A 17,338-nucleotide genomic window follows, 5' to 3' on the forward strand; every position below is an offset into this window, starting at 1 on the left:
AATATGGCTCCTGGATGTTAAGATACCTTGCACACAGGGTAAATTGTGAGTCTGGAAAGAGAGAAGGAATTTGCAAAAAATAAAATAAAAACTCTCTTTTCCACTGCTGGCTGAAAAAGGCCTTTGAATTCAACTTCAACGGGTTTACTGTGGCATAAGTTTTCACGAATTAGATTTATTGCTGTGTGCAGAAATTTATACCATAACTGGAGGCAAAGCCTGTTGCACTCAGGAATACAATGGTGCTAGGATGCACACCTGAACTGTGGCCTTCCTGGGGGCTGGCTACATGGCAAAAGCTCCTGGCCACCCTTGGACTCTTGAGGCCCCATCTCCAAACCTCAAGGAACATTCCTGATCCAGCAGTCACCACCCTCTCCATAGGGCCCTTCGCTCTGCGGATATGAATTTGCTGGCTGTTTTTGGTCCCCAGACAACCTGTGGAATGAGCTCCTTGAAGAGCTACGGGCCCTGTTGGATTTGTCAGTTTTCCGCAGGGCCTGTAAGATGGAACTCTTCCACCAGGCGTTTGGTTGAGGCCATGATGGGTCCTGGAGTTACCATCGGCAGATCCCTTAACATCAGTTAGATCAAGACCCTCGCTCCCAATGAGAGAGAGTTCTTGGCCCCAATCGGACAGTGGGACAGGCTGGGGTGGGGGGTTAGAACTCTGTATCACCATCTGTTAATGTCAATGCTTAATTGTTATATTTTAAGAGGGTTTAGGGGATTGGACTGGTTTTTATTGTTTTATTTTAAACCTCTGTGAGTCCGAATGGAGTGTGGTGGTATAGAAACACAAAAATAAATAAATAAAATTACTAGTGAGAATGTTTTTGCTACATGAAGTATTCTTTTGAAGATAATTTTTAACATTCTTCAGAAATCTCTGGAACTTAAAGCAGGCTGAAAGCGTCCCCCCCCCCATTCTGAATTTCTTACTGCATGGACTGATTGTGGATTGGGAGAATGAACAATTTTGACATAAATTGGTAGCCCAATGTAGCAATATTCAGTGGTTTTTAAGAACATGCATCTACTTGATAACATGTAGTCTGGCCTTTAACTGATGGTAGAAATAGGGCTCAGGGTTTCCTATCATTGGACTGGAATCTTTGTAATATTATATAGAAAACCTGGAAAGGAAACATGGAAATGCTGAAGAACTAAAGCTTGTGGAGAAAACAATCTTTGTAGAACTGCATGTAGGTACAGATTTGCTTCTGTACTTTTATGCAGTATCCTTTCTAGGAATCATTGGGTTTAATTTTATTGCTGCTGGAAGCAAAGAGGAAGTAGTCAAGCAAATGTATATGTTTATTATCCCCTCTTCAAAAATCTGAAGACATGGATGCTTGCTTACTGTGTCACTGATAATGTATACAGTTTTAATATTTCATGAATGAAGGTAGCATCCAGTGGAGAATGTGAAAGCTCATTTGCCTGATTCTGTCAAAAGGCCGCATCAGCATTCTATTTTTATCTAGAAAATTTAGAGCTATGTTGATTTGAATGACACTAGTCTTCATATTTTACCAATTAGAAATATAAGAAGAGGGAAGATGTTTTCTTTTTATTTCAAGTTTGCAGAGGGGGTGTGGGTTGTCAAAAACAATTTCTCCTCTCCCATGCTGAACGATATACCATCGGAACTGTAGTTAAGGTAAAACAAAAAGCCCCCAACAATATGTACAGATATTTGTCTACCTTTGTCCTTGCTCTTTGCTTCTTAAATTTCATGTTGCTGCTCATCTATGTTCAAACAATGAGCTTGATATCCATAATTGCTTAACATTTCTTTAAGGGTTGACTGTGATGGAAGTTTTATCAGCTTTTCAGAGCAAATTTTATTTGAGAAGTTAGGGTAATTAGATTCTGCAACATTTTTCACCATGGCCCTTGTAAAAGGACTGAAATGGATAGTATAATATGCTAACCATATGCTCAGACTTAAACGAATACTTTTAGGGTACATATGTGCATTGTTCAGTAGTATCCAGAAGGTCTTTATGAAAAGTCATCAATATGATATCACTTAAGATATCACTTAAGATTATTGATTCAGATAAGCAGATTTCTGTAGACATAAATGAGATGCATATCCACAAGCTAATCCAATTATGGATCACGCCCATCTACATTGCATTGCATTTGAACATACAACTGATCCAGAATTTGGTGTAATGAACATAAATTCCTTAAGGAAAGACTAGATCTGGATTGAAATGTATATTCTATTGCTTCTATAAATCAAATATATTTAATTAGTAACAATTTCAGAAGAACTGTGTCAAAGTAGCAATAAATAGTTGTGGCCTTGCAAACTGGATTCTGCTGCTATTTTTGAATTGGCATCCTAATTTGTTGTTTTCTTTACAGGTCTGAAGGAGACAGCTCAAGAAGCATCAGGTATGCATTTTCATTTTCCCTCTTAGATCTCCTTTGTGGAACTAAGTCAAATAATATATTATGTTGTTTTGTTTGGATAGTGGAATCTTCAAAATGAGATGTACAATACATAATATAATAAGATATATAAAATGTTTCAATAATGTTTCAAAAGCAATGAGCTTACATGTGTATGCTCTGTGTGTGTGTGTGTGTACGTTGAAGCATTATTGTTTCAATTTTTGAAACATTTTTGAAGCACATTTGAAGCATTATTGAAACACATATTTCTTGTTATGTATTCTTAAGTATATCTATATTTTTACATTTCAGTGCTATCACAGAATTAGGTACAGCTTTTTAAGAGCATGCCAGAGTATATTGTACTTCAATTAGGGAACACAAATAAGGTCATTGTTTTTGGACCATTATTAAAACATTAGTTTTTTTTAACCATGTGAAAGCCATGAACAAAGACAAAGTTCTAAATTCTGGTTGTTAATAGTTAATTTTGTAGGCCTACTTAGGGGAAAAGGGCTGAATGCCTGATAGCAGGGCACAACGATAGCATCCTCAAACATAATATCAAATAAAAAAGAGCTGTGTGATGCTTAAAGACCAACAAATGTATTTTGCCATAAGCTTTCATAAGCTAAAACCTACTTAAGGAGGTACCTACCTACTTCATGAGGTATTCTGGCTCATAATAGCCTAAGCAACCATTCACGTGTTACTTTTAAAATAATGTTACTTTGACAGCGGCAGCCAGATTAACGTGGCCACCCTTCTGTAATTTGCTGCCATGAACCACAACTCTCTCTGTGGTTATACTGAAATCTTCAGACATCTTTTTAAAATTATTTTTAGATCCTTCATCCATCTTTTTAAAATTATTGTTTAGATCCTTGATTTTACTGCATTTACTTCCGGTTCAATGTACGTGTTGGATTTTTTTGTCAGAACAGTAAACTTTAATGTTACAATTCAGTATTAGAAGAGACTGCAGATTTGGCTCTTTGTTAAGGTTACCAGATTGTCCCACTTTTGAAGGGACATCTGGGGGCACCTGGCAAATTGTAGTTATGTTGAAATTAAAAAATAAATATTACACTACTATTTTTGCATTCTATGCGTTCTATGAAAAATTTTATTGCTCCATATAGACCAAAATTTTAATCAAGGACCCCCCCCCCGGTCAATGGTGTCACATGTTACCAGTGTTAAAATCTGGTCACCTTACTCTTTGTAATACTCAACTTTCCTCTCAGCCATAAGAACAGCAGATTTCACACTGATTTGCTCATTGTTTTATTAGGTTACTTTGGTTACATACTTCTACCTTTATTAGATGGCTTTATCTCCAGTGTGGATAAAGCTAGTTCTTTTGTTATTACATCTAGTAATAAATATAACATGCTTGTCTCACTAATTATTAATTTAATAATTTTTCATAACTTGTGTGTAAATTGTAACCTAATGTTCAATAAGGTTAAAAACAGTGCAATTAGTTGGTTGATTATTTCCTTATTTCAAAAAACCTCAAATTATCTTGATATATATGAAAAGAAATAATACAAAATTAGTTGGTTGGAAGAACATAGAAACCTTTTCATGTTGCATTTCTTTACATTAAAGTAGCTTTTAAAAAGTAGATAGGTGGCCATCCATGTGTAGTTTTCTGTGAAATGTTTAGGCTGCTAATATCTTTTGAATTGTTCTAGCATTATAGAAATATTCTACAGCTTGGATTGCCAGAACTTTTTAGTAAACTGGATAAAGGACCAAATGCAAATTAACATTTGCCAAATTACAAAAAAAGTTTTATAATTGGGTATTGTTATATTTAAAATATGTATATTATGAAGTGATAAAAATAGTGTTGTCTTCTACTTCTAAATATGCTGTAGAGAGCCAGTACTCATAGATATGAGGTTTACTGAGCACACAGACTTATATAATAGTACCATGTACCGATATTTATAAATGTAAATTGTATAATAGTTGAATTATTTAATTTTATCTGCATTCTATTCCACAACTTTCCCCAAATCTGACAGTCAATAATGAAAGCAAACAGAATACATATATATATATAATTATATTTCAACAAGATACTAGTGATTGTGATTGTGGTCTTTGGGAAAGGGGAAGGAGTTAGGGTATAACTGGAGAACAAAGCATGAAGACATGACTTGTATTGAATACCACCACATTGATACCACCACATAGGTGCAATACAGGGATGGATCCCAGATTGGGTGACCTACCTGCCACCTGATATCAACTCATTATTCCAACCCACTTGCTGAGGGAGCAAATGTGGAGTAGCAAACCCCAGAATCCCACATGGATGCAAACCACTGCATCATTCCCTTGCCATCTGGTGTGAAAACCAGCTGAAAGCTCTCAAGCTGGACTTGCTACTATATGGCTCCACCCCAAGAACAGGGGAGACAGGTATGCAGGAACACCCTCTTACCCAAATGGATCTGGTCCAGTAACTAAATTGCCTATCCAAGCTATCACAAGAAAGCTAAAGCTACCAAGCACATATTTCTTCAATGCATCCAAAGTGAAATCTTATCCAAGGGAGAGTAGGATGGGGAGCCAGAAGTGTCTGGTACCTGCCTGGCTAAATGCGGGGGGTGGGGGGGGGAGCTCAGATTGAAGCCTCAGAATGCCAGGTCTACCTGGAGCTATGCCCCCCAGACTTCAGTGATCATTTCCTCTGGAGAAAATGGCTATGTTGGAAGGCTGATTATATGGTATTATGCCCTGCCTTCCCCAAATTCAACCCCTAAATCTCCAGTTGGCAACTATAACTACAGATTATACAATCGTCCAGAAGTTCTTTACTTCCCCTGATATTGTGTCTTTCCAATATAAAAAGTACTATTTCTATCATAGTTAATACTGTAGATAGATACAGAAGCCTTTATTGGCATTATTATGAACAATAAATATAAGAAGATACAAAATGATATAATTAAAATCAGACAGTTTCTCAGAGTTAATACTGTATGTTATATATGTAACTCCAGCAACCCTGTAAAGCAGTGGTCCCCAACCTTTTTGAGGCTGGGAACCGGCAGGGCAACTGCCCGCCTGCGCATGCCGTGCATGCGCGCCTGCGTGGCCGGGCCGTGGAAGCACACATGCGCCATGCATGGCCGAAATTGCGCATGCACGGCACTTTCACGCATGCGCAAAAGTGCAGTGCATGCGCGATTTCAGCCACACATGGTGCATGTGCGCATGCGTGGCCTGGCCATGCTTGCGAGATGCGCAGGCGTGGCTCTCCCCCCTACTGCAGTAAGAAGCTTCCCGGGCCACAAGCTTGCGGCCTGGGAAGTTTTTTACTGCGGGGGGTTGGGCGGGGAGAGGGAGCCGCGGCCCGGCGCCATGGCCTTTGCGGTCCAGCACCGGGCTGCGGCCCACAGCCCGCGGGTTGGGGACCACTGCTGTAAAGTTTACAGTCTCTTTCTTGCTAATCAGCCAGTTTGGTGTAGTGGTTAGGAGTGCGGAATTCTAATCTGGCATGCCAGGTTCGATTCTGCGCTCCCCCACATGCAACCATCTGGGTGACCTTGGGCTTGCCATGGCACGGATAAAACTGTTCTGACCAGGCAGTGATATCGAGGGCTATCTCAGCCTCACCCACCCCACAGGGTGTCTGTTGTGGGGAGAGGAATGGGAAGGCGACTGTAAGCCGCTTAGAGCCTCCTTTGGTAGGGAAAAGCGGCATATAAGAACCAACTCTTCTTCTTCTTCTTCTTCTTAAGTTTGGTCCTGTTTCTTTTGAAGTTAATACGTGGCCTTCTTAATTAAACAAAAAAAACAGATTATCATTCTTTATGGAGGTATTACATGCTCAGATATCTCAAGAGTATCTTATCCTAGGTCCTAGGTATTAATTCTTCCACTTTGCATATATAAGTGAAAATTAATATCCTTTAGCTATTATAATTTAAGGGGCATTCCTGGAATTTAATATGTTTTGCTTGTAAATTGAGATTCATGTGCTTTTATCCAATTAAATGTACAAATGTAGTGAAATATTTAAAATTACATTTTAATAGTGCCCGAAAACCTCATGGAATAATAGAAAAACATTATATATTCAGTTCAGTTGTAGGTCATTGCACTCTGGCATAGTCATGTTTTAAGCTAGTCACAATGTTACTGTTGAATTTAACATCTTGTAACAAAGATGTGAAAACACACATTTAGGTAGATTATTAATTTAGGAAGCTTGTGCTTTCATGTCTTAATTATTCTCATGATAATAGGCTGCATGAAATTAAATAGGCATAATAACCACATTATTTGCACTTATGCATTTCATCCCACCAAAGCCTAAAAAGATTATTGATTAGGAGGAGGGGTACAAAGAAGAACTGAAAGTATAAGAAATATGTAGTTCTATGCTTTGCAGTGATACAAAAAATTCTCGCAAATACTCAGAATGAAAACTGAAGAACATCCCCATTATTAACAGTAATGATGTGTTAAAAATGTTATCTGTGGTCAGTATCCTTATATTCTTGAAATGTTAGACCAACTTTAGTTATAACTCAATGACTCTGAATTTGCTGGGAATTGAGGGCATGGAGTAGGCAATGACATCATCTCCAGCCACAGCCACACTCCAAGCACTTATGAGACAGGGCCAGAACAGTGGACAGAAAGCTCAGGCAGGCCAGGTGGATGAGTGTAGTGCAAGGCCTAACATGACCCTGCCTAAAGCTTGACTTCATTGTCAAACCATAGGTCACAAAGAGCTCAAAATGCATTTCCATAGTAATATGACAAAAAGTAGGCTGGGTACTGCATGGTGCCTTACAGTGGAGACTCTGACTGGAGACAGAGAAAATATCTATTTCCATTCTAAGATTTAACTTCTAAAGGCTATGGGAAGGAAACTGAACTTTGGCCATTATGGTAATTCACACTAAAAAATCTAATGAGGCAGTTTGAACAGCAAGAGTAGAGATTAAATATATGAGTAATAGCAATGGTTGGACTATATTTCACTTCTGCCTCTCCTAATGAAATCTATTCTGGACCCAGGATTTTTAAATAACTACTACCCAATCTCAAAAGTACGATTCCTGAGAAAGTTGATTGAACAAGTGGTGGCTAGGCAACCTCAGATATTCCTGAATGAAGCTGATTGTTTAGATCCACTTCAATCTGATTTCAGGCCTGGTTATGTGACTGAAACAATCTTGGTTGCCTTGGTGGATGACATGCACTGGGAGATGGACAGGGGGATTGTGACCCTATTCGTTCTCGACCTCTCAACAGTTTTTGATCCCATCAATCATGTTATCTTTCTGAATCACCTTTGGGGACTGGGGCCAGGAGAGACTGTTTTGTGGTGTTCCAGTCCTATGTTGAGGGTAAGTTTCAGCGTGTGGTGCTGGAGGATAGCTACTCTGCCCCTTAGCTTTTGGTCTGTGAGATTCATCAAGGTTCTATTTTGTTCCTGAGCTTTCAACACATATGTGAAGTTACTAGGAGAGGTCATCTAGAGATTTAGGTTGAGTTGCTACCAATATGCAGATGACACTCAGCTCTGCTTCTACCCGAAGGAGGCTCAAAGCAGCTTACAGTTGCCTTCCTTTTCCTCTCCCCACAACAGACACCCTGTGAGGTGGGTGGGGCTGAGATAGCCCTCGATCAGAACAGTTTTATCAGTGCCGTGGCGAGCCCAAGGTCACCCAGCTGGCTGCATGTGGGGGAGCGCAGAATCGAACCTGGCATGCCAGATTAGAAGTTTGCACTCCTAACCACTACACCAAACTGGATGCGGGCTAATGGGAAACCTAATGGTGCAGGAAGTTTTTGACCCAGAAAATGGGCTATCCCTTGTTTTGGCATTGCACTCTGCCTAAAGGAGCAGGTTTGTTGCTTCAGGTTTCTCCTGGACCTAGGCCTCCTGTTTGATAAACAGGTGGCAACAGTGGCCAGGGGTGCCTTCTACCAACACCAGCCCTTCCTCGACATAAGTTATTGTCATTATGGTATAGGTTCCAAATTAGATTACTCTAAAAATATCTGTGAATTAGCCGTGAAGACTGTCTGGAAGCTACAGTTAGTATACAGTACTGTGGACTGGAGTAGGTTGTAGGGACCAGTTTTACTCCATCTACACTGGCTTCCAATTTGCTTCTGGTCTCAATTCAAGGTGCTAATATCATTCTCACTAAACAAAATAAATCTCAAGTTGACAGTTTGCTCGTTACCTGATTGGCCCTCCCTGGGGTGTGACATCAATAGAAATAGAGCACTATGTCAATGACGGGCAATCAATTCAAATTTCACTCTACCATTGAGGGCCAATCAGGCCAAATTGTATGCACAAAACTCATTCACTGCCTAATTGTCCCTCCCTGGGGGTGTGCTGCCAATAGAGAGAGAGAGCACTCTGACAGTGAGTGCCAATCAGCTCAAATTGCACTCTACCCATGAGGGTCAACCAGCTCAAATTGCATGCAGACAATTTACTCCATACCTGATTGGCCCCCTCAGAAATAAGAAATGGTCCTCAGCCAGGAATGGCCCACCCTTGTTGTTTAGCTCCTACAGAACCTAATAAAGGGTCAGCTCTTCACCTCCAACTTCCTGCTGGTTTCAGAAGTGTGCTGGGTGGAAGAGGATCCAGCATCAGAGCATGCCTTGCTTCCAGAAAGTTGCCCTGGCCTCTTTTAACTCAGAGGACCGGGGGGGGGGGGGAGGTTGAGCTGCCTCTTGGCACAGCCCCTTGGCACAGCCCCTGTATCCCTTCTGGAGGGGGAGAGGGGTCCCAGAAACAGCTCCCTGCTGGCTCTCTAGGACCCAGGGCAGCCAGGAAAAGCCTCTGCCCTGGAGATGTTTACCCATGGGTAAATTCATGAGGTTTGCAATTTGAATTTGGGAAGGGAGGAATGTTTTGGGGGGAACCTTATAAGCAATTGTATGAGGAAAAATAATGCTGATGTGGGTGGGACTGGGAATACATTACTTTTCCATATGCATGCCACCTTGGTCTTGCTGAAATCTTTCCAAGACTACCACAACAAAGCAAATTTGTGATCAATGGCATAGAAGATGGGGAAAGTGTAAATGGGGCACAGAAGCACCATGAAGCCATGGGGACATGTGGAGGGGGGAGGCCCTGTTTCCCAATAGTACCTTCCCAGTGGAAGAAGAGTTGGTTTTTATGTCCTGCTTTTCGTTGACTTCATTTCCTCTCCCCACAACAGACACCGTGTAAGAGAGAGAGCTGAGAGAGCTCTGAGAGAAACTGCTCTGTGAAAACAGTTTTAACAAGACTGTGACTAGCCCAAGGTCATCCAGCATGTGGAGGCGCAGGGAATTAAATCCATCTTGCCATATTAGAAGCTACTTCTCTTAACGACTATATCAAGCTGTACAAATGGCCATTGCCTTAAAGAGATGTAGCTAGAGCATAGGCGGAAGAAGCTATTGCAGAGGGATGGAGTAAGCCTTTTTTGACTTGCTCATTGACTGTTAGGGACTTCTTTTCCTTTGAAATTGGCTTCTCAGAGCAATTCAAGGAGGAAGACGCTCAGGTATTTCCTACATAGAGAGGTGATTTTGTGGTTAGTAAGGCTTGTCATTTGTGAAAGAAGGAATGCTTTTGTCTCCTGTTTTCTATGTGTGTGTGTACAGCTCTTTCTTCAGGGGAACTGATCTCTGCAGCATGGAGAAAAGTTTTCATTCTCAGGGTTCTCCAGGTCCCACCTGGAGCCTGGCATCCCTGAGCAGTGGCAGGGATACCAGCCTCCAGTTGGGACCTGGAGATCCCATTTCTGGGGTTTCTCAAAGCCCAAAGAATATTTCAGGGGTTTCTCAATGGTAGAAAAGTTGAGAAAAGGTGACTTAGAGGCAGTAATTGAGAAACTTAAGTTCTTTGCCAACCAATGTTTCCATGTTTTATTGTAACATGCAACTGTTTTTATTTACTTTGATATTGAACTGAACTGAAGAATGTACAGACTGAGAGGTTTTCAATTCTTCATGCAAATTTTGCTATCGATTAAATATTTTCATTGAAACTGACAAGTTTATGAATTATTGGATGTTTATTGTTATTAGCAATTACTTCCACACAGCTTTTCTCATTGCTTCCCACCTGGAGCCAGGCATCCCTGCATCTTCATGGGATCCAAAGCCAGAGAGTTCCCCCCTTCCAAGTAGCTCTTTTGTCCAGGGGGATTGATCTCTGATGCCTAGAAATGACTTGCAATTCCAGCAAATCCCCTGGTCCCAATTGGAGATTGGCATACTGCAATCTCCCTGGGGCACAGTGCCACAGAATTCTCCCTCCTAAGCAAACCCTTTCATCTCCAGGAGCTTGAAGAGCAATTATCATTGCTATTTTCACTTGGGGAGCTGATCTCTATAGTCTACAGATGACCTCCAAATCTAAGATTTCCAGATTGTACCTTGAGGTTGGTGACCCCAGGGTCAGGAATGTTTCTTGAGGTTTGGAGGCGGGGCCTCAAGAATCCAGGGGTGGGCAGGAGCTTTTGCCATGTAGCCAGACCCCAGGAAGGCCATAGTGCAGGTGTGCATCCTAGCACCTGGTGTTTTCCTGGGTGCAATGGGCTTTGCCTCTAGTCATACATAAGCAACCCATGAAGGCAGATGAACTGTGTCTAATGTTTTTTTGTAAAAAGATTATACTTAGCCAGAGGTTCCTGCTAAGTTTCTTAGAGCATATTTCCCCCCCTTTTTTTTTTTTTTGAATAACAGAACCGTTTTATTAGCTGTTTTAGGCCCTACTGAACATATTGCATTGTCTGCCCTGGATTAAGTTCTTGATTGTTAAATACAGTTATATTGAGCCTCTTGTGGCGCAGGGTGGTAAGACAGCCGACATGCTGTTTGAAGCTCTGACCATGAGGCTGGGAGTTCAATCCCAGCATCTGGCTCAAGGTTGAGTCAGCCTTCCATCCTTCTGAGGTCAGTAAAATGAGTAAAATAGGGTAAAACGGTAATGACTGGGGAAGGGAATGGCAAACCACCCTGTATTGAGTCTGCCAAGAAAATGCTAGAGGGCGTCACCCCAAGGGTCAGACATGACTCAGTGCTTGCACAGGGGATACCTTTACCTTTATTGCCAGTGAATATCAATGATTCAAGTCTATCACTATTACCCATAGTTTCAATGAATTTGGCTAATTTTCTTTTAAACCATTTAGCCAGAATCTATGAAATCTTTTAAACCTGGGGTAGCATGTTAATTTTAAAAAGTTAAACAGAGCTTTGGACTGATATGGTGAAGACCTGCCTTCAGAGTTATGCATAAACCTTGATCTTTTGTGGCTCTGCCTTTCTTGGCAGCCATTTTGTGGCTGCACTCAAAACTCAGTGTTACAATTCCAAAGGTTTCCACATACCATATATTAAGCATTTTCTTTCTGCCCAGAATCATGATCAGAGCATAGTCTTGTTATTTTATCAGCAAATGATGTCACAGTTATAATACAACCCTGATCAGCTTGAGACAGTAATGGTTCAGATTTAGGAGTCAGCAGGTGTCAAGATACATTGAACATCTGGGATGGTCATGAACTAGTTGGTGCAGTGGTCCCAAGGGAGATTCTCCTGGCTTCGACCTGGGCCACAGCCTTTTCAGTCCTGGCCCTGACCTGGTGAAATGGGCTCCCTGGAGAGCTGAGGGCCCTGACAGAGCTCATGCAGGGCCTGCAAGATGGAACTCTTCTGCCTGGACCTTGGTTGAGGTCAAGGCATTTAATATCTGGGTTCCCTTCCTGAATTAATGAGTTAAAGGGGTAATGATGTTGCTCCCTATTAACCTCCTGAGGTTTATTAACCCCCTGAGGTTCTTTTGAGCAGGGGCAGGTAGGGTATTTTATTCAGCTGCCAGGTTGTGTTGGGGTTTTATTTTGGGGGAAGGGTGTTACTGTAGGTTTTATCATTTTGTTTTCCCCCACAAGCCCACAGGAGTGGCAGGCTATAAATTAAATTATAAATAAATAAAATAAACCTCAACAGAGTATACATTTGAAATCCTAAAACCCCCTAAAGCTCTTTGGAATCCATAAGCCTCCATAGGCAGACCATTTTAACTGTGGCTTTCTTTTGCAAGGTTTTGTGAAGAAGGCTGCAGAATTAGTTGGGACAGACACATGGCATCATTTTCTTCCAGCCACATCTTTGTTATGCAAAACAAGTCAATTTCCTCCTCCTGTAACATTCCAGAGAGGCATGCAGTTTTGTGCCTCACTGATTTGGTATTACATAGTATTAAAGATGAGGTGGTGGGCATAAGGCTGTTTCCTTGTCAGCTCTTAGGATAAATCTCTTGTAATAGGTTTTATATAAAACAAGCCTTCTGGCCCATTGAAGCTGGAAGAACTCAATCTGTTCTCACCTTTAGCAATGCAAAAAGAGACAGTAAGCAAACTAGGAGCAAAGGGCAAAAGCCAAGAGTAATTTGTAAGCTATTAGATCGATAAAGAAGCCTTTATTGGCATTATGAGCAATAAATGTAAGACTATACAAGATGATATAATTAAAACCAGACAGAGTTTCTCAGTTTCATTAAAAGTGAAGAATTGATTCTAAAAACATTACCTAAAAATGCTGCAGTATGGGTGGATTGTTCAGGGTCTGAGCTGTCGAACAATCTATTCACAATTACAATTTCATCAAAATGGGTTTGAAAGGTGGCCAAAACATCAGATATCAACAAGTGGTGAGAAGAGAATATAGGGCAAATCAAAATAATATGAGGAAGAAGATCAGGGACTTTGCAACCATGAAAACATAATTTTTCTGCTAAAGGAATACAGTTAAACCTCCCTATGAAAATGTTAGAAGGAAAAGAGTTCAACTGGGCAAGCATGAAAGCCATCAGAGTAAGACCGTTGATGCACTGGGAACCTCACTGCCCCAGCTCCCATGCAGGAGCACAAATCGGGGGCAGATGAGGCTTACCGGGCCAAATACTCTTTCATGTGGGTGCAGAAAGAGGTGGGGCAACCTGCCATGGCTAAAGCTCCAGCCTACAGCCCCGCATAAAACCTCCAGTGCGTAAACAGTCCATGATTCAACAGTGGTGAGGTAGGGAGGGATAGCTTCGTATAATGGAATCATGTTCCATGTACGGGGAGAGTGAGATGGCGAGGGATAAAAAAAATAAGATTTGATATTCAATGTCTTCAATGTCTCCTTACTATGTGCTTATAGAAACTTTTCTCCTCGAGATCCATCAGTGAGTGTATATCTATGCCCAGTGAGTGGAATTTGTTAGACAATTTACATGACCAATTGGAATTGTGGGGATCACTTAGCAGGGCAACCAAAAGGTTACTAGACTGAGCCCTAAAATGAAAGCTGAGCCAACACCTAAAGTTAAGTGTCTAGGCTCTGGTTTCAGGTCTCTGTTGACCAAGTTCAGCAATTGTCATTAGCCACATTTCTAAGAACTTGAAAAAGTGTTCCGAAAAGAACACATGAAGTGATTCAAGATTGTAGTTATATGCTTCGATCCAGATTGTTACCCTTGAAAGCAGCTGTAGAACCATTCTGGCCATATATATTTTCAGAGCTGCTAAAAGGGCCAATGGACCTTTCATAGGTGCCCTTTCTTCTTGTGGGTTAACCATTTGTTGTTGAATTTTAAGGTGATAACTAGGTATTTAAAGTGATAGACATGTTCAATGTTATTTCCACCATTTACCCATGAGTATTTATAACAACTTTTCAAAATTAATTTTTAGATGGTTTATCGAACAGTACTCAGCAAATTTGTTAAGATAGTGCTTAAGACCAATTCTTGTTCTAGATATTATCACTGTCATCAGCATACATAAGTAGGAGGTAGTTCTTGACCCTAACATGGGTGGGTGACTGTTCACCTCCTCAAGGAATGCAGGGAGATTATATAGGTATAAATTAAATAGCTATGGTGCCAAAATACAACCCTGATTAACACCAATCTTTATAGAGATTTTGTTTGTTAGATTATCCTGACATGAATATTTATTTGACAAGAGTTATTAGAGTGCAGACTGTTTAGTAAGAATAGGAGGTGAGGGTCGATATTAGACTGGCAAGCTTACTTCATAATCATGATCTAATGATTGAGTCAAATGCCATCTTCAGATCTATAAATGCTACAAATAGTTTGCTCCTTGGTGTCCTTATATATTATCATATAAGAAAGATAAAACAGTGCAATGGTCTAGTGTTAAATAGCCTTTCTTGAAGCCAGTTTGCTCAGGCCCTATGATGTTCTTGCTAAGTACCCAATTTTCCCTATTATGGAAACTAAACTAATGGGGCGATAATTCCCAGGCTGGTCAACTTCCCCTTTTTTGTAAATCGGCAGAATGATAGAATTTAACCACAATTTGACCAGTAAGGTCTGTTGATGAAAAAACCTTTGCTAAAATAGAAGCCTACCAGTTAGCTTTGTAAATAATAAGTTCTGGTGGGATGCCATCTGGTCTGGGCAACGTATGAAGCTTCAATATAAGCTATTATTGTGGTGTTCTCTCACACATATACACTCTTCCTGCACTCTTTTGTTAGTCCACCCAGATTCTAGAATCTGTGTTCTTAAAATATATGCTTCATTTGTCCCCCATGACAAATTCAGTTGTCCCACTTGCAGTTTTCCAGGTCTAAATATTACTTTTGAAATGAAGGCACTTCTATTAATATGGATGCACAATAGGTTTCAATCTTAATCATCTGGAGATCACTTACCTCCCTTTATTCAGTGTACTTTGCAGGAGTTATTTTATCTGCAAGGTAAAAAATGCAATAATCCTTCTGTTAACACTGTTTAGCTTCTGCTTCCTTATATACTTGTGACTAGGGGCAACGCTGATTGCATTCAGAAATACAACGGCACTAGATTGGGTCTGTGTGTGTGGAGAAACTCTGTGGACAGCCTCTCCCTCTCCCCAGGACTAGGAAAGGCTGCAGGCTACAGGGAACTCTTTGGTAGGGGCAGCTCTCATGCAGCAGGAATTTGAAGCCTCAAAGGGAAGTGGAAGGAGGAGGGGATGGTCAGAGGTGGGGGATGGAAGGCAATAGGCTGGCTGCTGGACAGACAGGCAAGCTGGTTGGAGGAGAATGCACTCACGGGTGAGACAGCCACCCTGAGTGGGTGTTAAGCGCTGAGTAGCACTTAAGCCATGAGACCAACGCCTCCTGCAAACACTTACAAGAAAAATTAAGTGGAGCAGATGATGATGATACGTCATGGGTGATATAAAATCTGTTAACATTGCCCAAAATTTGGCATTAGGCTCACTTTACATCCAAAACTGCACCAACATACATAGTATCAACTAATTTTACTGCAATCTCTAGTTACAAAAATATTTATATATTTATTTTATTAATTTATTTAGATTTTTATACCATCCTTCCATACGGCTCTGGGTGGTTTACATAAAACGTCATAGCATAATTATATAGAACATCATAGCAAGCATAATTATATAGAACATCATAGCAAGTATAACAATCATAACATAACATATCAACTAGAACAGTATTTCAACAGAAACACTAACTTTAATAGAACCCTTGTGTAGGTCATCTTCAGTCATGGAAGGGGGTGTCTGGGGGGAGGTACCAGTGGAAGTTGTTGGGTCAGTCAGCCTCAAGAAAATGCCTGGTGGAAGAGCTCCCTTTTGCAGGCCCTGTGAAATTGTAGGAGTTCAGTCAGGGCCTTGATCTCTTTAGGGATCTGGTTCCACCAGCTGGGGGCCAGGAGAGAGAAGGCTTTGGCCCTTGTAGAGGTCCAACGTGCCAGTTGGGGGTGGCAGAGTGTAGGGCTCTTTTGGTGGTGTAGGCAACAGGTCCCTACACTGTGCACAGCAGCAATATAGTTCCTGATTAAATCTTCCAGGTAAAAGGATCTGAGGTTCCATGATTAGGAAAGTAAGCTTTTTGTAATGGTAGGAAATGGCTGACGATACCAGCAGTCTAAATATTATTTGTTCTTTCTTTGAAATATTTATATTCTATCTACCTATCTGTATGGTTTCAATGTAGTTTATAGCAATTCTAAAAATACAACAAAATCAAAATCATGAAATAAAAAAGCCACAAATAACACAGTAGCACAAGCAACCACAAGACAGGAAAAACAAACTTAAATAGCAGCAGACACCTGTGTAAATAAAAACATTTTCATATGATGTGTATAACTCAAAAGGACAGATACCAAGGTAATAGGTACAAGGAAGGAGCTTGATATAGCTAAGTGCAATAAAAGAGAATGCCCTTGTAAGAGAACCAATGAGACATAGCGTAGTGTAGTGGTTTAGAATGTTGGACTAGGTTTCAGAGACCCAGATTAAAACATCCCTACCTGCTATGAAATAAGAGGAGCTGTTTGTTTTGTATACCACTTTTCACTACTTGAATGAGTTTCAGTGTGGCTTACAATCACCCACCCTTCCTCTCTCCATAAAAGACATCCTGTGAGGTAGGTAAGAGAGAACTCTGAGAGAACTGTGACTGGCCCAAGGTCATCCAGCTGGTGGTATGTTGAGGAGTGGGGAATCAAACCCAGTTCCTCAGTTTAGATGCCATCACTCTTAACCATTATACCAAGCTGGTTGGGTGACCTTGGTCCAGTCATACACTTTCAGTCTAACCTACCTCATAGCTCTGTTGTAAGGATCATGTGGAGGTGAGAAAAATTATGTAAGCCATTTAGTGTAACAATCACAGCTAAAGGTGCGGTATAAACAAAATAATTGAAAGCAATCAATAAATGCCACTTGAAACATAAATGCTGTTTATTGGTGTTACAAGTAATTCAAGGGAAAATGCTTCTGAGTTGTACCAATGTATTTTAAAAGGGATCAAAGAAATAGTTCAGCCTCCCTCAGTGAAAAGCAGTGGCTAGAAATATCCTTTGCAAAGTGATGATCCTCATGGAAGT

The 17,338-nt window shown here is 40.7% G+C and overlaps 1 protein-coding gene across 7 annotated transcripts in view; it reads left to right on the forward strand.

Moving 5' to 3' along the window:
• IQSEC1 (IQ motif and Sec7 domain ArfGEF 1) overlaps window positions 1–17,338 on the forward strand; it is a 466,480-nt gene that overhangs the window by 90,861 nt on the left and 358,281 nt on the right. For all 7 annotated transcript variants that reach the window (XM_077325626.1, XM_077325629.1, XM_077325627.1 and 4 more), the window contains exon 2: window positions 2,380–2,409. In XM_077325626.1, the coding sequence (XP_077181741.1) occupies window positions 2,380–2,409 (30 nt within the window). The remainder of the gene's footprint in view (window positions 1–2,379; window positions 2,410–17,338) is intronic.

The sequence above is a fragment of the Paroedura picta genome, chromosome 3 (genome assembly GCF_049243985.1).
Source record: "Paroedura picta isolate Pp20150507F chromosome 3, Ppicta_v3.0, whole genome shotgun sequence".
NCBI classification, from domain to species: domain Eukaryota; kingdom Metazoa; phylum Chordata; class Lepidosauria; order Squamata; family Gekkonidae; genus Paroedura; species Paroedura picta.